The sequence below is a fragment of the Heterodontus francisci genome, chromosome 2 (genome assembly GCF_036365525.1).
Source record: "Heterodontus francisci isolate sHetFra1 chromosome 2, sHetFra1.hap1, whole genome shotgun sequence".
Classification (NCBI taxonomy): Eukaryota; Metazoa; Chordata; class Chondrichthyes; order Heterodontiformes; family Heterodontidae; genus Heterodontus; species Heterodontus francisci.
In genome coordinates, this window is record NC_090372.1 from 26,025,550 (window position 1) to 26,049,676 (window position 24,127).

Genomic DNA, 24,127 nt, shown 5'->3' on the forward strand with positions numbered 1-24,127 from the left:
GACTTCAGAACATAAGAACATAAGAACTAGGAGCAGGAGTAGGCAATTCAGCCCCTTGAGCCTGCTCCACCATTCAATACGATCATGGCTGATCTCATCTTGGCCTCAACTCCACTTTCCTGCCCGTTCTCCATAACCCTTCAACCCATTTCTAATTAAAAATCTGTCTATCTCCTCCTTAAATTTACCCAATGTCCCAGCATCCACCGCACTCTGGGGTAGTGAATTCCACAGATTCACGACCCTTTGAGAGAAGTAATTTCTCCTCATCTCTGTTTTAAATCTGCTACCCCTTATCCTAAAACTATGACCTCTCGTTCTAGATTGCCCCACAAGAGGAAACATCCTCTCTATGTCTACTTTGTCAATCCCCTTAATCATCTTATATACCTCAATTAGATCTCCTCTCATTCTTCTAAACTCCAGAGACTAAAGGCCTAAACTGCTCAATCTCTCTTCATAAGACAAACCCCTCATCTCTGGAATCAAGCTAGTGAACCTCCTCTGAACTACCTCCAATGCAACTACATCCTTTCTCAAGTAAGGGGACCAAAACTGTATGCAATACTCCAGGTACGATCTCACCAATGCCTTGTACAGTTGCAGCAACACTTCCCTTTTATACTCTATTCCTTTAGCAATAAATGCCAAAATTCCATTTGCCTTCCTTATCAGCTGCTGTACCTGCAAACTAGTTTTCTGCGATTCATGCACGAGGACACCCAGATCCCTCTGCACCGAAGCACTCTGAAGTTTCTCTCCATTTAGATAATAATTTGCCTTTCTATTCTTCTGACCAAAATGGATAACCCCACACTTATCCATGTTAAAATCCATCTGCCAAATTTTGGCCCATTTATCTAATCTATCCATATCCATTTGTAGATTTCTTATTTCTTTATTGCAACTTACTGTCCCACCTATTTTAGTGTCATCTGCAAATTTGGCTATAGTACCTTTTATTCCTGCATCCAAGTCATTTATATAGATTGTAAATAGATGCAGCCCGAGGACCAAAGCCTGTGGCACCCCACTAGTTACATCTTGCCAACCAGAAAAAAACCCATTTATCCCGACTCTCTGTTTTCTGTTGGTTAGCCAATCCTCTATCCAAGCTAATAGATTGCCCCTAACCCCATGTGAACTTACCTTGTGTGTTAACCTTTTGTGCGGCACCTTATCAAATGCCTTCTGGAAGTCCAGATAAACTACATCTACAGGATCCCCATTATCCACTTTGCTTGTTACAGCTTTGAAGAACTCTAGCAAATTGGTCAAACATGATTTACCCTTCATAAAACCATGCTGACTCTGATGGATTGTGTTTTGACTTTCTAAATGTCCTGTTATTACTTCCTTAATTATGGATTCTAACAATTTCCCAAAGACAGATGTTAAACTAACTGGTCTATAGTTTCCTACTTTCTGCCTCCCTCCCTTTTTGAATAAGGGCGTTATATTAGCTTTTTTCCAATCCACTGGAACCTTTCCCATATCCAGAGAATTTTGGAATATTATAACCAATAGATCCACTATCTCCATTGCCACTTCCTTTAAGACCCTAGGATGTAGGCTATCAGGCCCTGGGGACTTGTCTGCCTTCAACCCCAATAGATTGTTCAGTACTTTTTCCCCAGTGATGATGACCCAGACTGTTCAAATGGGCAGACACATGGCAGAAGATAGTTAATGCAGAGAAATATGAAGTGGTTAATTTTGGTGGGAAGAATGAGAAGAGGCAATATAAACTAAATGGTACAATTTTAAAGGGTGTATTCAAACAGACAGACCTGGAGGTATATATACACAAATCTTTGAAAGAGGTAGAAAAAGTTGAGAAGGCTGTTAAGAAGGCATAATGGATCCTTGACTTTATAGATAAAGGCATAGATGACAAAAGCAAAGGAGTTAGGCTTATAAAACACTGGGTAGGCCCCAACTTGGATATTGCAGTCAATTCTGAGCACCACACTTTAGGACTGACATCAAGTTCAAAGAGAGGGTGCAGAGCACATTTACTAGCATGGTATCAGGGATAAAAGATTTCAGTTTTGTGGAGAGATTGGAGAAACTGGAGTTGTTCTCCTTCGAACAGAGAAGATTAAGGGGAAATTTGATAGAAGTGTTTAAAAGCATGAAGAGTTTTGATAGAATAAATAAGGAGAAACTTCCTAGTGACAGAAAGCTCGGTAACCAAAGGACACAGATTTAAATGATTGGTAAAGGAACCAGAGGCAACATGCTGAAACATTTTATTTACATTGCCGGGTGTTATGATCTGGAATGCACTGCCTGCAAGGGTGGTGGAAGTAGAGTCAATAATAAATTTCAAAAAGAAAATGGATAAATACTTGAAAAGGAAAAAAGTGCTGGGCTTTGGGGGAAGAGGGATTGGAAGTAATTGGAGAGGTCTTTCAATGAGCTAGCACAAGTAGAATGGCCTCCTATGCTGTAAAATTCTATGATTTATTCTAATTTTATAGTTTTAAACCATATTTTAATAACATTCCTCATATCTCAGTTTGTAATAATATCAACATAATGCCTGAGTCAATTAAATTATAATAATTCTCCATTTTGTATCAAATATCGACTGCGATCAACTGTAAATAATGAGCTTCATTTTGACAATAATTTTGATAAATTAAACTTTTAAAAATTTGCTTTAAGAACTTAGTGTTTTAAATGAAATTTCTACCATGTTCCCTCTAATCCCTTTGGGTCCTTCTGTTCCATTTTGACCAGGTTTTCCATCTTCTCCCTAAAACCATGATAACAAAGGACAGGTCACCTTCTGCACAAAATAATACAAAACAGAGAGATAAAAATAGTTCTCATAAAAACATTGCAAGTACCTCTTTGCCAAGGTTTCCCTGGGGTCCTCGATCGCCCTGCAGGGTTAACAAAAAATAGTTTTCTCCTAGGCTGAAAGTTATCTTTATTTGCCTGTGTTTAAACGCAGTAATACAGCTCTAGAGAATGGATCATATTTTGGATTTTGCACAATCTGACTGTAATAAACACCCCAGTGCCAATTGTTAGATGGGTGGGAGTCAGCCTTTCTGTACTGTTCTACCAATCTCTTCATCCCTGCTTCCACCTGCAGAATTTCTATAGTAGTTCTTACTTGTTTACATGGGGGAAGAGTTGCCCTTGTTACATTGGGAACAGTCTGGAAAGATTTTATTTGTTAGCTGTCACTGGTGAAATTGTAAAAGTGTTAGAAAGAAAGGCTTTATGGTGTCACTCGAACTATTAAATGGGAGGAGGAAAGGGAGGGAAGGGTTGTAACCCTATTCGCCCAGTGGGAACTGATGGTGGACAGTTAAAATGACAGTTAAAATGACAGTTAAAATGTTAGTTACCTGCTGGAAAGCTGCCCAGATCCTGCCCAGGTGCTTTCGGAAGGGGAACTAGGCTGCAGGCTTAAAGCTGGTAGGGTTCTAATTCACATATGCTAATCAGGGTCCAATGACACCAATGAGTCCCAAAAGTAATTTTAACAGGCCTCAGTGGGGAAGCCAGGTGAAGGCCAGTGTGAAGAGGATGGGGAAGCTGAAGAGTTCCTCCAGGTAAGCTTTTTATCTTCCTTTGTGGAGCCATAAGGAACAGGGCCTGGAGGAGCAGGAGTTCTCCTCCTGGTCCCACATACAAAATGTAAGCCTTCCCTAGCCCTGACATCCCTTCACTTTCCCCACTGTGGGAAACCTCCCCCCCTCCCCTGCCCCCCACTGCCCCGCAGAACCCTCTTCCCAACACTTACTTGAATGCTGATGGGCAGCCAGGGGTTGTCCGAGTTTCTGAAGGCCGGCACTCACTTCGTTCCCACTTCCCAACCAGAACATACAGGAAGTGCATTAGCAGTGTGTCATTCATTGTTAAAATCACTCTGGCTTGAAACTACTGGGGACAGTTGGAAAACTATCTGAAACCAACTGTTTCCTGCCAGAAACCTGCTGGCAGTTAAAGTCCACCTTGCTCAAAGTGTAAGAATTACAGAAATCACTGATATTTTCTCCATTCAAAGGAGCTATACCTCCATGATTGGAAATCAGGATAGGAGTAAAATACAATGGGAACTTTTTTTCTGTGTTTCTTTCTTATGTCATAAAGTTATGGGAGAAATCTCACAACAATGTAATTATTTGAGGTAAAATATTATTTGTCACAAAAATGTGACGTGAGTTTTCTGGTTGTACTGCTGACAGTAATCAATTAAACTGAATGGGTTACCATTGGATTATGTTGGACAGCCAAGCCACCAAATTTGTATTTTCCCTAATGGAAGCTGTCTAAAAAAAATTGATTTATTTTGTGTGTTTTTAGACACTAATATTAATTGTGTACCACAGAAAATCCATTTGTTATAGATACACTTGTAATTTTCTCTAACTCTTAGCAGACATTTTAAATAATAAGTTAACTAGGTGTTTACTGCTACCATTATTATGTGAGTAGATTTCTTAATGTAGGTGTAGCATCACCCAGTTTCATTACTTTTGGAACAAAGGGCTATGTTTGACCCCTTTTATGTACAAGATTTCCGTTGACAAAATATTGAGTGCTTAAACGCTATTAGCTTGATCTATAAACAGTAACTATTTTTTACTTGTCTTAACTTCACCATGATTGCGGAGGTGAAAGAAGAACATAGCGCAAACAACACTACGTAATCCAACATGTGGAGCATGTGTGTGTGTGTGTGTGTGACTGTAGTTGGGTGAGTGTCCACTGGCACCATAGGTAAAAATCAGATTCTATCTTTCTCAATAAAAATTCATTACTGTTATGCATGGAAGCAGCCATGTAAAATAAACAATAAAATGGAAAAATTATTAATTTAAAAAAAAACTTGTTAAACAAAATCACAAGAACATGGACACTTGTACCACAGTCAAAATATGACCCCTCCTTTACTAGAAATCAACAAACCTGTCTGCAAATATGGAACTCGTTAACCTTGTCTGAAATAGCTCTGTGGAGAACCCCTTTGAAATTGAAAGGAGAACTATTGCATATTAATGATACTTATCGACATGAATGAACTAACAAAGGATTCTGCAGACAGACGGACTCACAGCACAAACCAAAATGGAATAGGTGTGAAAATGCACCATGTCAACAGAATGGTCTCCATTCAGACATCAATCAATAACCATGGTCTCTACATCCTGGTCCATTGTGTGATCACAACAGAGGAGAGGGCCAGGTGTCTCCTAACAGACACACTAATGTGATAGACTTTTTAGAAAGTTAGCCCTCTGGAGAGAGAGGGGAGATCAAGCTAACACCTTCAGAAAACAGTCCTGTCAGAGGCTGTGCAAGAGGTCTAGCCAAGCAAGGAGAACCCTGCCGAACAATAACTGAACAACCACTATAGCAGAGACATCAAAAGTGACTTTAAGATTCTCCATCTGTGAAGTTAATAAAATCCATATCACCAGCTTTGTCTTGAATTGTAACCACTAGAACTCAACAACACCTCAACAAGTTCATGACTATAGCACCCAGACCTGCATCTTTAAAACAGACTGTCCTCCTGAGAAGATTCAACAGGTTTACTGCAAACCACAAACACTTACCTCACTTTGTACTTTAGATTACCTACCCTTTTCTCTCTATCTATGTGGGTATGTGGGTGAGGTTGCAACCATTTCGAGAATTGCATAAAAATAGTTTTTTTTAATCTTCTGAGAAAACCTATCATTTATCTGCTTATTTGACCTGAAAGACACTCAGGGGCTAACACATCCTTTTTACCAAAACACGACTGTGGTCAGTTGGAGGTGAATAATGGGAACTGGCCAGACGCTTTCTACCTGTCCATAACATTAGTAACGGCATACTTCTTAAAACAGAAAGTAGAAAGAAATGACAATTTTTCCAGACACAGAACTAAAGTACATAAATGATATGATTTGATTTTATTACCTTTTTCCCTTTTGGGCCTTGAGGACCAAATGCATCACTGCCATCCATCCCCTGTGTGGTAAACAACATCATGTAGATATACAGTCCAATAGTGTTTAACTTTGTGATTTCTTGGTGGAATTTAACAACAGTAGACCCAATTCTCTGAGGCGTCTTGCAACAACTTACTGCTGATAGGTGATGGTCAGAAAATTAGGAATTGGAAAAGTTAAGTATTACTTAAAGAAAAACCAGGGTTAACAATTACAAGTAGTTCCCCAAGTTCAGTTTTCTGTGGATATATGGTAGGACAGCATCAAAGCAATCAATAATTGGCTCTTTTTCATAAAGAAAAAGATAAAACAGGAATTGTATTCAGACATATACTGAGACATTTGCAAATGGATGGCGCAGAGTTTCAATCAGAAAACCTGGAAGTCTAGGTTTTGCTGCATGCTGTGAAGTTTTAACTCCAGAGATTGCATATTACTTTTACAGCAGGATCTTCACCTTGTAGTCAGCCTCATGACAGGCTTGGCTTCCAGTCAACTGGGCAGCACACCTGAGCAGGCCCAGATAAGGAGCTGCAGATCTAGTGGGAGTGTGATGGGTGGGGGTGGGGGTGGGGGTGGGTGGGCCGAACTCTGACACTTGGGGAGACTGAATCTGGGGAGGTCAGATGAAGGGGGCGTCTGATCCAAGGGATGGAGATAAGCCTAGAGGGGCCGGGGGAAGCACTCCTGCTGATCCTGGCCTAAGCAGTGCTGTAAAGGCGCTTACCTTCTCTAGGAAGCTGTCCTCACCTTGGTTGAGCTGCCAGCTTTCCTCAGCTCTTGGAAACCTTGCTGGTCACAGTTAAACCTTCAAAACAGGTTAAATCTGAGGCTGCCAGTCTCATTAGAATATTTAAATAGCTAACCAGCCTCCTGGGAGCGGGTTGGCTGTCTTCCCTTTGTCCTGCCTCCATTTATGCCAGAAGTGGATGGGTTGTGATTGGGTTTGAGATTTTTAACATTTGACCATCTCGCCTGAGCCAATTCTCCCATTTTTGTGGGGTTAAAATTCACCCCAATGATTTGGTCAGATGACTTCAGTCTTTAATTAATGTCCCTTTGCAACACCAACATAGATATAGACAGCCTTGTAGCATTTTAACAGATCTTTCAAATGTTAGCTAAAAAGGCTATAACCCAGTATTATGCTTGATACAATGTGTGCTGAACATACGCACAATCCTTGCCAGCTCAAACAGTGGTCATGTCCTTCATACAGCCCTGCAGCTCTCCTGTTCACTCAATTTCAAATTCTTCTTTAAACACTACTGGCTCCTTTGTGTCTCTCTTGAACCTTAAAATATCATTGCCAAAGTTTATCCTTTCCTTAATGTATAATTTAATGCTCACTACACTGTCGATTAAGTTGTCCATTTTAATCAAAGTCCTTCGTCTCATTTGTTTTATCTGTCAGATGATTGAAGTATGTGAAACCCCTTCATCGACACATGGACCAAGAAATCACCTCACTTTGTAATTAGTTTAATGACACTAATAGACATTGTGATTGGCATTCGCTAATACACATTGGAGAATCGGACATGGAAGTCAGTGTTACTGGTCTAAAATGTTTCTGATTAATTTTATTCCTGAGTGTTTGCAGCAGAGTACTGAGCACAGGGATCACTGAGTGTGGAAACATTACCACCAACTAAAAGTGAAGGAAGTGTGAAAGGACCATGTAGATATTGGCGATAACAACCAAACTGCAATTATGTAATTGCACGTGGTCCAAACAATTCAGTCCAAAACTTTAAAATGGGAAACTGTAAAGGAAAGGATACTTTATACAAGCAGGTTACTATTGATGGCCACAAGGGGGAAGCAAAATATCAATTTTGTAAAAACGTTCTCTGAACAGGGTCACAAATTCTTATCTGTTACTGATTGTCATGTAAGTGTATCGGAAATGGTAATTGAATACAGTAATTTAAAATATGTTCCAAATACATTTTATCAAATAATTTAATCTAATGAACTCATCTGACAGCTTAGATAGTTAAGGGAGTAGGGTAGGCAAACCATATAGAACAGGTTCCTGGTAAAGACCCTTAGGGTCCAATATTTACAGGTAGGAGGGAGGAGTGAGGGGAGAGCAGGGTAAATCCAGTAAGACCAGGATACATAGGTCCTGCCAAATTTAACTGACAGGCTGGCTGACTGCTGTGTGGAAAACTATTGGCAGGAGGCCGCAGCCAGGGACCTTGGGGATAGTCCCCTTTGCAACCCGAGATCGGCAGATGGGAGGCTGAAGGCTTCCTTGAGGAGCTGGGGGGACCACTCCTGCTCCTCCTGACCCACAAGAAATGCTATAAAAAGCACTTACCTTCTGGAACTGGCAGCTCCCATCTCCATTTTGCTGCTGGGCTTCCCAAGCCATGGGGAAACCCGGTCTGCAGCTGTTAGAGCTAAATGCTAGTAGTACTGTGGGAGCCTGATTTAAATAGGTCAATGAAGTGTCCCACCTATCCAAGACAGAACACTCTTCACCACATTACCTACCGCCATAAAACTGGTGGCCAGCATGTACACACCTGGTTGGGGCTGAATTTCATGTTTTTTAGGGTTTAACCTCCTCCTGCCCATTGTCGGAGGGTTAATATTAAGGTATATGTATCTGAACCATACAGACCAGGCTCACTGGACAATATACTGTGTAGGTAAAAGGTAAACTATACAGGCCAGATTCATTGGTTACCAGACTATTTCTGTACTGCTAGCTGGTCTCAGCTGGGACAGTGGTTAGGAACACTACAACCAGCCTTACTAACCTTCCCTTACTAGCGTAGGGAAAGGAAAGCTAGACAGAGTTCTTGCTCCAGTTTTTGCATAGCCTGCAATACAAACCATCGAGACTCCTGCAACGTTTTAGACTTTTTTGCCTCTCTAATAAGATTACATGGCTTCTGGTGGGTGGAAACATGGTGGGGTGGAGGGTGGGGTCATGATGCACAATTACAGCATGATTTATTGGGCAAGCTGCATGGTTTCAACTGTTCTTTTCTTGTCCATCATTCTCATATGGTCAGAATCGCCATCTGCATGATGTGCTGGAAGCTGCCAGGCATCTGCAGAACTGTGCCTCAGCACATCAACACTTTAGGATTGAGAGGCAAGAGATCTGAGAGGAAGAACTGAGGGAAAAAGGACGAGCCTTTTAGAATTGAAGATGGATCTTTAATTGTAGTAAATACATGCAGGTATATCATGAGGCTGTGCCCCAGCAGTAAGGCAAGTGTGACAACTAACACCATTTTGTTTTAAATCAGCAGAAATTTGGAGCTCCACAAATCGAGCCTGCTTATCTTTACTCTGGATTTGCTGACTCATGCTTCTATCAAGGGAAGCTCCATGAAATATTAGAGGGTTCTCATTAGCTATTGGCTTATATGTACCAGGCGTTCTATCCCATTATGCAAGTTAATCAGGTTTCTGGGAGATAGAGGGTGGAATTTCCGAGAGGGTTTCCTGATCTCCGTGCCATAACGGCGGGGCGCTATTAGAAACATAGGAACAGGAGTAGGCCATTCAGCCCAGCGAGCCTGCCCCGCCATTCAATACGATCATGGCTGATCATCCACTTCAATGCCTTTTTCCCACACTGTCCCCATTTTCGTTTATATCATTGGTATTTAGAAATCTGTCAATCTCTGCTATAAAGATACTCAATGACTGAGCTTCCACAGCCCTTTGGGGTAGAGAGTTCCAAAGATTCACAACCCTCTGAGTAAAGAAATTTCTCCTCATCTCTGTTCTAAGTGGTTTCCCCCTTATTTTGAAATTGTGTCCCCTGATTCTGGACTCCCCAACCAGGGGAAACATCTTAGCTGCATCTACCCTGTCTATCCCTTTAAATATTTTGTATGTTTCAATGCGATCACCTCTCATTCTTCGAAACTCCAGAGAATGCAGGCCCAGTTTCCCCAATCTCTCCTCATAGGGCAGTCCTGCCATCCGGGAACAAGTCTGGTGAACCTTCGTTGCACTCCCTCTATGGCAATAATATCTTTCCTAAGGTAAGGGGACCAAAACTGCACACAGTACTCCAGATGCGGTCTAACCAAGGTTCTATACAATTGAAGCAAGACTTCACTATTCCTGTACTCAAATCCTCTTGCAATGAAGGCCAACATACCATTTGCCTTCTTAATTGCTTGCTGCACCTGCATGTTAGCTTTCAGTGACTTACTGACAAGGACTCCCATGTCCCTTTGTACGTCTATACTTTCTAATCTCTTACCATTTAAGAACTACTCTGCACATCTGTTCCTCTACCAAAGTGGATAACCTCACATTTTTCCACATTATATTTTATCTGCAATGTTCTTGCTCACTCACTAAGTCTGTCCAAATCCCCTTGAAGCTGCTTTGCATCTTCCTCACAACATACATTCCCACATAGTTTTGTGTCATCCACGAACTTGGAAATATTACATTTAGTTCCCACATCCAAATCATTGATGTATATTGTGAGGCTGGGGCTCAAGCACTGATTCCTGAGGTACCCCACCAGTCACAGCCTGCCAACGCGAGAATGACCCATTTATTCCTACTCTCTGCTTTCTGCCTGTTAACCAATCCTTAATCCATGCCAGTATATTACCTCTTATTCCATGTGCTTTAATTTTGCTAACCAACCTCCTGTGGGGGACTTTATCAAAAACCTTCTGAAAATCCAAGTATACCACGTCCACTGACTCCCCTTTATCAATTCTGTTAGTAACATCCTCAAAATATTTCAACAGATTCATCAAACATAATTTCCCATTCATAAATCCATGTTGACTATGCCCAATCAGATCATTATTATCCAAGTGTCCATTTATCACATCCTTTAGAATAGATTCTAGCATTTTCCCAACGACAGATGTAAGGCTGATAAGAACTAATTCCCTGTTTTCTTTCTCCCTCCTTAAATTGTGGGGTTACATTTTCTACCTTCCAGTCTGCAGGAACCGTTCCAGAATCTATAGAACTTTGGATCTAATGCATCCATTATCTCCATAGCTACCTCTTTCAACACTCTGGGATGTAGAATATCAGATCCTGGGGACTTATCAAACTTCAGCCCCATTAAAATTTCTGCAATACAACCTTCTTACTAATACTAATTTCCTTCCATTCCTAATTCTCCCTAATCCCTTGGATCTCTAATTTTGGGAAATTTCTTGTATCTTCCTAAGTGAAGACAGAGAGAAAGTAATCATTTAGCTTCTCTGCCATTTCTCTATTCCCCATTATTAATTCTCCTGACTCTGCCTGTAATGGACTCACATTTGTCTGAGCCAAACGTTTCCTTTTTACGTACCTATAGAAGCTTTTACAGTCTGTTTTTATGTTTTGTGCTAGCTTACGTTCATATTCTATTCTCCCTTCCTTTACCAGTTTCTTCATCCTCCTTTGATGTCTTCTAAAATCCTCCCAATCCTCAGGTTTACTACAATATCTGGCAGAAATCCTGGAGGAATGATGTAAACTGCTGTTTACACCATTTCTCTGTGTCTTCTGCTGAAGTTACAGAAGGAAATCAGGACAAACCCTGTGGACATTCCAGCTGATATTATTTAATGGGGAGGTGCTCTGTACTTTTAGTTCTATTTCTCGCCTGTTAACCACAAATTTTCACACCAGAACGAGGAAAAAAAACTTTTAAAAATAAGAACAAACTCACCATTAACCCACGAGGTCCTGGTGGTCCGCTTACACCTTTGTCTCCATGAGTTCCTGGTTCACCCTATGAAATAATTCCCATGAGGTAATTAATATTATGCAGCAGCCAAATTTCACACAGAAAGCTCGCACAAACAGCAATATGTTAATGACCAGATAAACAGTTTTAGTGATGTTGGTGAGGGATAAATATTGGCTAGGACATCAGGGAGGACTCCTGCGCTCTTCTTGGAAAATAATGTCGTGGAATCTTTGACATCCATCTGAGAGGGCAGACAGGGCTTGGGTTTAGTATCTTATCCAAAAGACAGCACCTCCGACAGTGAAGAACTCCCTCAGTACTGCACTAGGAATGTCAGCCTGCACTTTGTGCTGAAGTCCCTGGTGTGGGACTCAAACCCACAAGCTTGTAGTTGGGAAGGCAAGAATGCTACCTGTCATGTTCCTTTATTTTCTGCACATGAATATACCAATCATACTGAAACTCGTACTGCTGCAGGTTTATTACAACTATGTTTTAAAGAGCTCATGAGGTACGTCTAGCCTTGGATCCACATCTCAGAACTGGCATGGTCACATGCTGCACGTGAGATCACTTCATTTTGTGATGCTCACGCCCACCCTCTGTACTTGTCCTTAAAGCATCATAATACAACATCCCCCTTTTATCAAAGATAAACACTACACACAGTAATGATATACAACAGGGCTGTTACAAAAATTTACATAAAATATGGATCTCCATGTTTTCTCACTTGCCTCCCAAACATCATTTCTGCCAGGGATGGTAAACTCATGTGCAAAGGTGACGCTCTCAGGTTCAACACGATGACCCTGAAGGTCTTTATTTGTCTCACTGTGCTTGACAACCTGCACTTTGACGGTTCGGACTATCCGCTCTGCAAGACCATTTGATTTGGGGTAATGTGGTGAGGCAGTCACATGACATACACCCCATTTGGCACACATGTTCCTAACAGGCTTGCCAATATAGTGTGGCCCATTATCTGAAACGATCTCTTCTGGCATTCCAAACAAACTGAATATAGCTCATTGTATCGGCAATGGATGAACTCGAGGTATCCTTCATCACCTGGATAATAGAAATAATCAGTGACTAGGAGAAAGGTGTCACCCCGAACAATGAACAGACCCATCACAATCTTGGACCGAGGGTGTGATGGAATTTCGTGAGTTTTAAAGGCTCTCTGTACTGATTTGGCTGGTTCCTTTGTCATGCCTCGCACATCTTCAAAATCTTTTCTAGATCGCTGTTGATCCCTGGCCAGGATTCAGTTTCTCTCACCAGGTGCCTGATTCGCTCTATGCCCATATGCCCCTGGTACAACTGGGTCAGAAAGCCCTGGCGAAGAACTTCAGGTATAAGTACCTGCTTTCCCTTGAAAATAATGCCTCTTGAAATGCCTAATTCATCTCTGTATGGCCAAAAACACCTAACATTGGCTTGCACTTCCTGAATTGTGTTCCGCTAACCTTTGATAATGACTTTCCGCAGTGCCATCAGTATTGGGTCTCTAGCTGACTCCTCTTGAAATTGGTTGCATTTGTGGTGGATCAATACTCATCAAGTTGACTTTGAGTGTATCCTCGACTTGCATATCCAACAAAACATCCACAGTTTTCTTCAGATTCGGTAAACTGTTTAGAACATCTGAAGTAATAATTTAGTTACGTGGTATAGTGCATTTTGCAATCATATCTTCGAGCTTTTATGAGAAATCTCTGCAGTCTAGGTGGAGACTGGTTACTGGTTTGTGCCAAATCATTTCTAATGGTTTGTGGTCTGTTTTCACAATAAATCTTTTGCTGAAGAAGTACGTCTGGAATCTTGTTATCCCAAACACAAGAGCCGGAGTCTTCCTCTCTATGTTTGAATAATTTGATAAAGCTTTCAATAAGCTCTTCAAGCCAAATGCAATAGGTTTTCCATCTTGTCTGAGACATACGTCTATCTCTAAAATCGTTTCTATTGTTGGGTCATAATATTGCAGAACACTTGATTGCTTCGACAATGTCTACTTCAATGATTCGAACATGTGCTGATGGTCCTCCTGCCATAGATAAGGAACATCTTTCCTCATCAACTCTCTCAGCAATGCTGCTCGCTCTGCAAAATTAGGTATGTACAGCGCTAAGTAGTTAAGTAATCCGAGACACTGCTGCAAGTTCTCCCAGTCCTGGGGAGTCGGCATCGCTTTCACATTCTCTATTTTTCCTGGATCTGTACATATCCCGGAAATGGTGAATATAGAGCCAAAAACATTGATTTGATTCACGTTCACCTCGCACTTCTTACTGTTGAAGACGAGTCCTTCAAGACAAGCTGCTGCCATCAACAAGTATAGATTGCAGTCATGTTCCTCTTTTGTTTTTCCTATTACCGCAATATCGTCCACAATGCATATGCATCCTGGCAAATTCTCTGTGATTCTGTCCAGGTACTGTTGGAACAGATCCTAGCAAACATCTAACATATAAGCCAAAAGGCAACCTCTTGGCATTATCTTCCAATGGCATCCTGAAGGTTGATATCTCTTGAGACTCCTCTCCTAGATGAACTGACCAATACCCATATAATAAGAGCAAAATACCGAGGACGCCGGAACTCTGAAACGAGAACAGAAAGTACTGGAAATACTCAATTATCCCTGCTGAGTATTTCTGGCATTTTCTGTTCTCAACCAATACCCAGGTTTGGCATCCAACTAGGAGGAAAGACTTCACTGCTGAGAATTTGGGATTCAATTCCACGAATGTTGGAATTTTGTGTGGCAAAGACTGGTATTGCAGGCTCTGGGAGAGCTGAGAAACACAGTCAAGGAAACAACACCACAGGGTGGCGAAGATTGGCACTGCAAGCTGAAAAATCTTTTTTCTTAATGTGAAAGGGTCCAATTCCTTTTAAGGTCATAGAGTCTGTGACAGACACAGGAAAATAGAAGCATGGTCACCAAGTTCCCCAGCATTTTGTTCTTCTCCCCACATCCCCCCTTTCACTTGCTCAAAACCTATTTCTAAATTTTGCCAGTACTGGTGAAAGGTCATCGAACAGAAACATTAACTCTATTTCTCTCTCCACAGTTGCTGCCAGACCCGCTGAGTATTTCCCGCATTTTCTATTTTTATTTCAGATTTCCAGCAGCCACAGTATTTTGCTTTTAATAGAGTGTCTGTTTAGTTGACATACAATTTCATTCATGGGATGTGGGCGTTGCTGGCCATGCCAGCATTTATTGCCCATCCCTAATTGCCCTTGAGAAGGTGGTGGTGAGCTGCCTTCTTGAACCGCTGCAGTCCATGTGGGGTTGGTACACCCACAGTGCTGTTAGGAAGGGTGTTCCAGGATCTTGACTCAGTGACAGTGAAGGAACGGCGATATAGTTCCAACTCAGGATGGTGTGTGACTTGGAGGGGAACTTGCAGGTGGTGATGCTCCCATGCATCTGCTGCACTTGTCCTTATAAGTGGTAGAGGTCGTAGGTTTGGAAGGTGCTGTCCAAGGAGCCTTGGTACATTGCTGCAGTGCATCTTGTAGATGGTACACACTGCTGCAACTGTGCGTCGGTGATGGAGGGAGTGAATGTTTGTGAATGGGGTGGCAATCAAGTGGGCTGCTTTGTCCTGGATGGTGTAGAGCTTCTTGAGTGTTGTTGTAGCTGCAACTATCCAGGCAAGTGGAGAGTATTCCATCACACTCCTGATTTGTGCCTTGCAGATGGTGGACAGGCTTTGGGGAGTCAGGAGGTGAGTAACTCACTGCAGGATTCCTAGCCTCTGACCTCCTCTTGTCGTCATGGTATTTATATGGCTACTCCAGTTCAGTTTCTGGTCAATGGTAACCCCTAGGATGTTGATAGTGGGGGATTCACTGATGGTAATGCCATTGAATGTCGAGGGGAGATGATTAGATTCTCTCTTGTTGGCGATGGCACTTGTGTTGCGCGAATGTTACTTGCCACTTATCAGCCCAAGCCTGGATATTGTCCAGGTCTTGCTGGATTTGTACACAGGCTGCTTCAGAATCCGAGGAGTCCCGAATGGTGCTGAACATTGTGCAATCATCAGCAAACATCCCCACTTCTGACCCTTTGATTGAAGGAAGGTCATTGATAAAGCAGCTGAAGATGGTTGGACCTAGGATACGACCCTGAGGAACTCCTGCAGTGATGTCCTGGAGCTGAGATGATTGACCTCCAACAACCACAACCATCTTCCTGCAATGATGCAGTACACACTCCTTCCCTTTAGAGGCACATCTCATTTAACTGAAAACAGAGAACTTGAGCACAGGTGGGCAAGAGACAATGTGCATACACTCCCCCAACCCCCAAATTTGCTTGGGGTACAACTGAACTCATACCAGCTCACAACACTAAGGCCCCAATATTAATGCAGGGACATGAGTGGGCGTGATGTAATTTCACCTCAACTATTTAAAATAGAATTCAGAGGAGTTGTGTGGATTTTACTAAGTGAAGTGGAAATTGTGAGATGGAATCAGGGAGGGCAAAGGCTTCACTACACTTAATGAGGTGTCTCTAGAAGTACTGCTGGGTGTAGTAAGGGGTTGCAGCAGCAAAACAAAACTGCAGCCACACAAAGGAAAGTGTGACTGGAGGTGGCCCAAGAGGTGAGCAGCAGCAGTGTTGTCACGAGGATGTGGATCCTGTGTAGGAACAGCTTCAATGACTTAACCAGGTCAGGGAAGATGAGAAAAGCTGCAGATTCACTTACACTCTGTCATGCTCTTCCTACACTCTGTCTTGTCAATCATACTCATTCATGTCACTCCTCACACCCACTTAAGTTTCAGCAGCATTATCGGTCTATTTCACTGAAGTTCCTCACCTCCCCCTTTCTCCATTTACCAATACTATTCATCCCAATCCTCCCAGAATGTGATTCCTCTTCAATTGGTTTCCCCAATTCTCAACACACGTCCTCATAGAAACATAGAAACATAGAAAATAGAAGCAGAAGTAGGCCATTTGGCCCTTCGAGCCTGCTCCACCATTCATTATGATCATGGTTGATCATCCAACTCAGTAACCTGTTCCCGCTTTCCCCCCATATCCTTTGATCCCTTTCGCCCCAAGAGCTATATCTAACAACTTCCTGAAAACATACAATGTTTTGGCCTCAACTGTTTTCTGTGGTAGTGAATTCCACAGGTGAATTCCTCAAATTAATGCTATTGATGCTTCTGATGTGTATGCCTAACAGCCAACCGCACTGCATCCATTAGATGAACACATGTCTTACAAGCACACATAAAGCAGGGCAAATCTAATTTGGCCAATTACCACCCCATCAGTCTGCTCTTGATCATCAGCAAAGTGATGGAAGGTGGCATCGACAGTGCAATCAAGTGCCACTTAAACAGCAACAACCTGCTCACTGATGCTCAGTTTGGGTTCTGCCAGGGCGACTTGGCTCCCGACCTCATCATAGCCTTGGTTTAAACATGGACAAAAGAGCGGAACTCAAGAGGTGAGGTACGAGTGACTGCCCTTGACATCAAGGCAGCATTTGACCAAGTATGGCATCAAGAAGCCCTAGCCAAATTGAATTCAATGGGAATCGGGGAAAACTCTCCACTGGTTGGAGTCATACCTAGCGCAAGGGAAGATAGTTGTAGTTGCAAGAGGTCAATCATCTCAGCTTCAGGACATTGCTGCAGGAGTTCATCAATGTCCTAGGCCCAACCATCTTTAGCTGCTTCATCAATGACCTTCCCTCCATCATAAGATCAGAACTGAGGATGTTTGCTGATGATTGTACAATTCTCTGTACCATTCGCAACTCCTCAGATACTGAAATAAAAGCAAAATACTGCGGATGCTGGAAATCTGAAATAAAAACAAGAAATGCTGGAACCACTCAGCAGGTCTGGCAGCATCTGTGAAAAGAGAAGCAGAGTTAACGTTTCGGGTCAGTGACCCTTCATCGGAACTGACAAATATTAGAAAAGTCACAGGTTATAAGCAAGTGAGGTGGGGGTGGGGCAAGAGATAACAAAGGAGGTCTAGATTGGACCAGGCCCGCTCAGTCCGCAAGCAGGACCGAGCTTCCGGTTGCTTGCCATTTCAACACTCCCCCCTGCTCTCATGCTCACATCTCTGTCCTGGGATTGCTGCAGTGTTCCAGTGAACATCAACGCAAGCTCGAGGAACAGCATCTCATCTACCGATTAGGCACACTACAGCCTGCCGGACTGAACATTGAGTTCAATAATTTCAGAGCATGACAGCCCCCCATTTTACTTTCATTTTTAGTTATTTTTTTTCTTCCTTTTTTTTTACATTCTTTTTTACATTTTTTACAATCTTTTTTTTGCATTTAGTTCATTTCATCTTAGTTTGTTCAGTTTGCTTACCCACTGTTTTTTTTCAGGTTTGCACTTGCTGCTGTTCAATATTCAGTGTATTAACAGCTAATCTGTACTAATGCTTTGTCTTTCAACACACCATTAACATATTGTTTGCCTTTGCTCCGTGACCTTTTGGTCAGCTATGTGGCCTGGTCCAATCTAGACCTCCTTTGTTATCTCTTGCCCCACCCCCACCTCACTTGCTTATAACCTGTGACTTTTCTAATATTTGTCAGTTCCGATGAAGGGTCACTGACCCGAAACGTTAACTCTGCTTCTCTTTTCACAGATGCTGCCAGACCTGCTGAGTGGTTCCAGCATTTCTTGTTTTTATCCTCAGATACTGAAGCAGTCCATGTCCATATGTAGCAAAGACTAGGACAACATTCAAGCTTGGGCTGATCAATGGCAAGTAACGTTCACATCACACAATGGCCAGGCAATGACCATTATCAAACAAAAGAATCTAACCATCTCACCTTGATATTCAATGACATTACCATTGCTAAATCTCCCACTATCAACATCCTGGGGTTACCATTGACCAGAAACTGAAATGGACCAGCCACATAAATACTGTGGCTACAACAGCAGGTCTGAGACTAGGAAATTTGCGGCAAGTAAGCCACCTCCTGACTCCCCAAAGCCTGTCCACCATCAGCAAGGCACAAGTCAGGAGTGTGATGGAATACTTTCCACTTGCCTGGATGACTGCAGCTCGAACAACGCTCATGTAGCTCGACACCATCCAGAACAAAGCAGCCTGCTTGATTGACACCCCATCCACCACCTTAAACATTCACCCCCTCCACCACCAGCACACAGTGGCAGCAGTGTGTACCATCTACAAGATGCACTGCAGCAACTCACCAAGGTTTCTTCGAAAGCACCTTCCAAACCTGTGACCTCTTCCACCTCGATGAACAAGGGCAGCAGATGCACGGGAACACCACCAACTGCAAGTTTCTCTCCAAGCCACACACCATCCTGACTTGGAACTATATTGCCATTCCTTCATTGTCACTGGGTCAAAATCCTGGTACTCCCTTCCTAACAGCACTGTGGGAGTATCCACACCAGGTGGACTGCAGCAGTTCAAGGCGGCAGCTCACCGCCACCTTCTCAGGGGCAATTAGGGATGGGCAATAAATTCTGGAATTGTCAACAACACTCACATCCCATTAACGAATAAAAGAAAAGCTCTGTCCATTCTCCTTGCAGGAGAAAAGTGCACAAAATACAAGGGAGAGGCAGAGGACCCTTTTCTACAGTAAGTATTGAGCTCACAAATGCCAAGCAGCAGGTTTTGGAGAGAAGTGGCATATCAGCCTCCCGAGCATTGGAGATGGCGAGAGAGGAGGTATTCATTTCAAATAGTTATCAAAATTACATGAACAGGATACTCGGACGCCCCGATATCCACCGTGGTAAAAACTGAAATGGGTGTTTTGGGTTATGGTGACTGTTACATCTTCTTGTTGTTTGCTGGTTCCCAGATGTTAGAAATAAGCACACTTTAAACTTGGAAAGGCTTGAGCTTTTCATTTATTTGTTCAGCCACCATGCTGCCCGCTGTTGGACTGCTGAGATTGGTTTTCTCTTACATTTCACATGACTTTCCAGTGCAGCCATGAATGTGGCCCCACTAGAACACTTACACATAACAAATAGTTCCTAGATAATTAGTTCCAAGTACTTTACAGATAGTATAACAATATATAACAGTGACATTAGGCTCACGTTTCACAAATTTGATGAGTTAACTCATCCCCACCCCCATCCCCAATCTTATCCAACCTGTCATGGAAGGTTAATATTGAGGATAATATGTTTCCCTGCTGTTTGTGCAGTAAGGATTACTCTAACTAATAAGACATTGTCTTGCAAGGTTATCTGGGGTAGGGTGGGAAGAGTAATATCTCTAGTGATAAATCACTTCTCTGTGTACAATTAATGAGCTAGGCTGCCTGGTCAGTCATCAACAGTTTACTGGAGTGCTGCAGACCTAACTGGCTCAGTTATTGGTTTAGCAAGCATACCATAACAGTTGAGCTTAGTTCCAATTTACCATCTATCTTGGAACCACCTCAACCCTGAAAAAAAACACCTCCCCATCTTAACTCTTCCCAAGGAATAAAGTCATTAGTTGTTCAATAGACATTGGCAAGCATAGCTTTTAGCCCTCGCCAGGTGAACAGCAGGAAATGGGGAGCATGGTGAACAGCACAACTCACCATCATCTCCTTATGAATTGCAGTTGAGATACATGGTATCAGCAGCCTTTCTGCAACCCATTCATGGGAAGCAACAAGCAAATTAACATATGAGCACTTGTCCTCTGACATTTTCCATCAACTCTAATATCACGTCTCAGAGAGTACTCTTTTCCTTAGCTGTCGATATAACTGTTTCTCAGCATGCCGGAAGGCCCTATATAGGGCTACATGTTATGATGTGCCAGCTGTTTTGATGTGTTACAATTTTTATTTGAACTGCTACAAAGAAGTTTGAAAATATCCCGGACCCACAAACTTTTGTACAAAAACATCTAGAGTGGAAGAGGTGGTGACTGGAGGGAAATTAAATGATGGAGGGCTTTAACCTTTTCTTGTATTTATGAGTTGATTTAAGTTCTATGTGTCCATGTCTGAGAATGTACCAAGAACAATACAGACAGTGAAACAGATTAAAGGAGAAGGAAGGTTTGTGAAGTATTCCTGCCATCCAGTTACCTTCTCCTCTCTTTAATTGTCTCTATTTTTCTTGGTGCATTCTCAGGGATATATAAAAAGTAAGTTATGGAAGTACCCTGCCTGAGTGAAGGCATTACAGGTTGATATTCTGACTTTTCATGTGGCAGTAATCTTAAATAATTTCAGATAGTGAAACAAGCAAGAATACCAGAGGTTTCCAATAAAAGGAGCAGCTTAAACCAACTACAAACAATGGTCAACAATAGAGAAGCATTCTGGTACATAATACTCTGTTTTAATAGGCTAGGTAAATAATAGAAGATGCTACTTACATTGTGTCCTTTTAATCCAAGGGTGCCATTAATCCCCCTCTGACCTGGAATTCCAGGTTGGCCCTGTCGTGTGATTGATACAAAAAAGTATTAATTAAAGCTTTTTGAGCACTTCTCTCATTCCAATTTTTATCTTTTTAATTTGAGGAGTATTCACTAGAATAGGAACTTGCTCAAAAGTTATTAGAAAATGCAGTGTAGGACTGAAAATATAAAATATTAAAAACATTCCTTTTTATTCATGCCCTCGTCTGCATTAAAATGCCTAATTTCGCAAGGGAACTCGCATCTGGAGCTAATGGAAAAGATTTTGTGGGAGGAAGTTTTCAATTTTCCGAAAAGGTGCACACATGAATGCAAATTCACAAGGAATCATGTGCAATTTTCTTTAGGCACTAAAACATTTAAGGATTTTGTGTTGAATGATTGGGGCATATTTACCAGTTAGCTTTGCTATTGAGAACAGGTGAAATGATTATAAGCAAATCTATAGCTTAGAACTTACTGTTTGTCATATTAATTCACAAATGCTTAAGACATTCTCCCCTCTGTGATTTTAATAGAAGTGTTTACCTGTTTCGTTTAAATTTTTAATTACTGCTAAAATACCAGATAGAGCAATGACATAAGAAATGATGTTAACAGAAATTTCTAGACTTATAGGGGGTGACTTTGGACATGGGTGGGTCACAAGCAAACGGAATCACATTTGTTGACCATTAGACAACACATTGGACGTTCAGTGCTATTGAAGCCAATGGAACTGAATATCGGGTGGAACGTCTAATAGGGGATCATTTATGAGAGAGATTTTCTTTAGGAAGTCAGAACTTCTTGAAAGTATGTTTACTGCATCACAGTTTGGTAAGAACGTCAGTTTGAAGACACACAGAACATGAGTGGGATCGCACAGCCTCTCTCCAAATCTTTATGTTTATTGTACTGGAGCAAATTATATTTTCACTGTGCAAATGAAGCAGTGATTCACTGCAGAGAAAAACAAATCTCACACTATTTGCAAAGAGCCACTTAACCTCTCCATATATGTGTAATGCATTGCATAGAAATTTTGCATTCAAATCTTTTAATATTTTATAGTTTATGTTCACCTTATAACTTCCGGTAAAAGAGCAGGATATTATTTTGCCTTGAAGCATGCAGATCTTACTGACAATGGTGCACTTCTACACAGACATTCATGTCCATTCAAGATCTAATATACCCTGTAATCTCCATTAAAATGGCTCAGCAGAATAATAGTACCTTTACAAACCTGACCTTAAACTGTATCATGGACATTCCAAGAATCAGTTCTACTACAGACCTGTTGACCTCGAGCTCCCAGTTCTCCTTTTCGACCTGGAGGACCAGACGAACTAGGTATCCCCTATAACAAGGGAAAATAGCACAAATTGGGAATTGATCCATACAATACAAGCCATTGTTACATCATAACAAATAATTGCTACTTTTACTGGATGATTTGGAGATATAAAAATGAAATCTTTGCCAATATAAAAAATATATTAGCAATTTATTTGTATGCACTATTCCTACCATCAGATCAGGACCGAGTCAAACGTAAACCAAGTTCATAAGGGTCAAGTGGAAATCATCACAACTCATATGATTTATTTGTGATCATTTTCTCAAAGGATAATTTTAATGTCGTCAAAGACAACTTAATGTTCTCAAAAATATATTTATGCAATAGACAGCAAACACTAAATGTCTGTAAATTCTGTTTAAGCAGAATCTGATGGTTATCTTAAATATTTGCAATCAGTTAACACTTACAAGCAGAACAACCACATTAAAGATAATACACAATGCATTCAGAGATCCCGAAAGTTCAATTAGCTTATGTATCTTGTTTAAAGTAAGTAAAGAAAGGGTGCAAATAAAATTTACAAGGATGATACCAGAACTGTCAGGTAATACTTGTCAGGATCGAAGGAAGGATTGATTGGAAGGGAGTGGGTCGATCAGGAGGCAGGGATTGATCGGAAGGTGGGCCGATCAGGAGGGGGTTCCATCGGCAGAGGCAGGGTCAATCAGAGGGGGAGTTAATCAGGGAGGGGTGTTGATCTGGAGGAGGGAATGTCCATCAGGGGGGTTTTGCTCATGGGTGAAAGGGAGAAAGGGGGAGTCGATCGGAGGGGGATTAGAGGAAGGTGGAGGAGGATAGAGGAAGGGGATTGGTAGGGAAATTATTAGAGAGGATTCTTCAGGACAGGATTTACTCCCATTTGGAAACAAATGGACTTATTAGTGAGAGGCAGCATGGTTTTGTGAAAGGGAGGTCGTGCCTCACTAATTTGATTGAGATTTTTGAGTAAGTGACAAAGATGATTGATGAAGGAAGGGCAGTGCATGTTATCTATATGGACTTCAGTGAAGCCTTTGACAAGGTCCCTCATGGCAGACTGATACAAAAGGTGAAGTCACATGGGATCAGAGGGGAGCTGGCAAGATGGATACAGAACTGGCTCAGTCATAGAAGACAGAGGGTAGCAGTGGAAGGGTGCTTTTCTGAATGGAGGGATGTGACTAGTGGTGTTCCGCAGGGATCAGTGCTGGGACCTTTGCTGTTTGTAGTATATATAAATGATTTGGAGGAAAATGTAGCTGGTCTGATTAGTAAGTTTGCGGACGACACAAAGGTTGGTGGAGTTGCGGACAGTGATGAGGATTGTCAGAGGGTACAGCAGGATATAGATCGGTTGGAGACTTGGGCAGAGAAATGGCAGATGGAGTTTAATTCGGACAAATGTGAGGTAATGCATTTTGGAAGGTCTAATGCAGGTGGGAGGTATACAGTAAATAGCAGAACCCTTAGGCATATTGACAGGCAGAGAGATCTGGGCATACAGGTCCACAGGTCACTGAAAGTGGCAACGCAGGTGGATAAGGTAGTCAAGAAGGCATACAGCATGCTTGCCTTCATCGGTCGGGGCATAGAGTATAAAAATAGGCAAGTCATGCTGCAGCTGTACAGAACTTTAGTTAGGCCACACTTAGAATATTGCGTGCAATTCTGGTCGCCACACTACCAGAAGGACGTGGAGGCTTTGGAGA

The 24,127-nt window shown here is 41.9% G+C and overlaps 1 protein-coding gene across 2 annotated transcripts in view; it reads right to left on the reverse strand.

The window, feature by feature from the left end:
- The window catches only part of LOC137383337 (collagen alpha-6(VI) chain-like), a 160,775-nt gene that overhangs the window by 50,160 nt on the left and 86,488 nt on the right, over nucleotides 1–24,127 (reverse strand). For both annotated transcript variants that reach the window (XM_068056039.1, XM_068056049.1), the window contains 6 exons: nucleotides 22,374–22,436; nucleotides 21,050–21,112; nucleotides 11,635–11,697; nucleotides 5,932–5,982; nucleotides 2,856–2,891; nucleotides 2,699–2,761 (listed from right to left, as the gene is read on the reverse strand). In XM_068056039.1, the coding sequence (XP_067912140.1) occupies nucleotides 2,699–2,761; nucleotides 2,856–2,891; nucleotides 5,932–5,982; nucleotides 11,635–11,697; nucleotides 21,050–21,112; nucleotides 22,374–22,436 (339 nt within the window). The remainder of the gene's footprint in view (nucleotides 1–2,698; nucleotides 2,762–2,855; nucleotides 2,892–5,931; nucleotides 5,983–11,634; nucleotides 11,698–21,049; nucleotides 21,113–22,373; nucleotides 22,437–24,127) is intronic.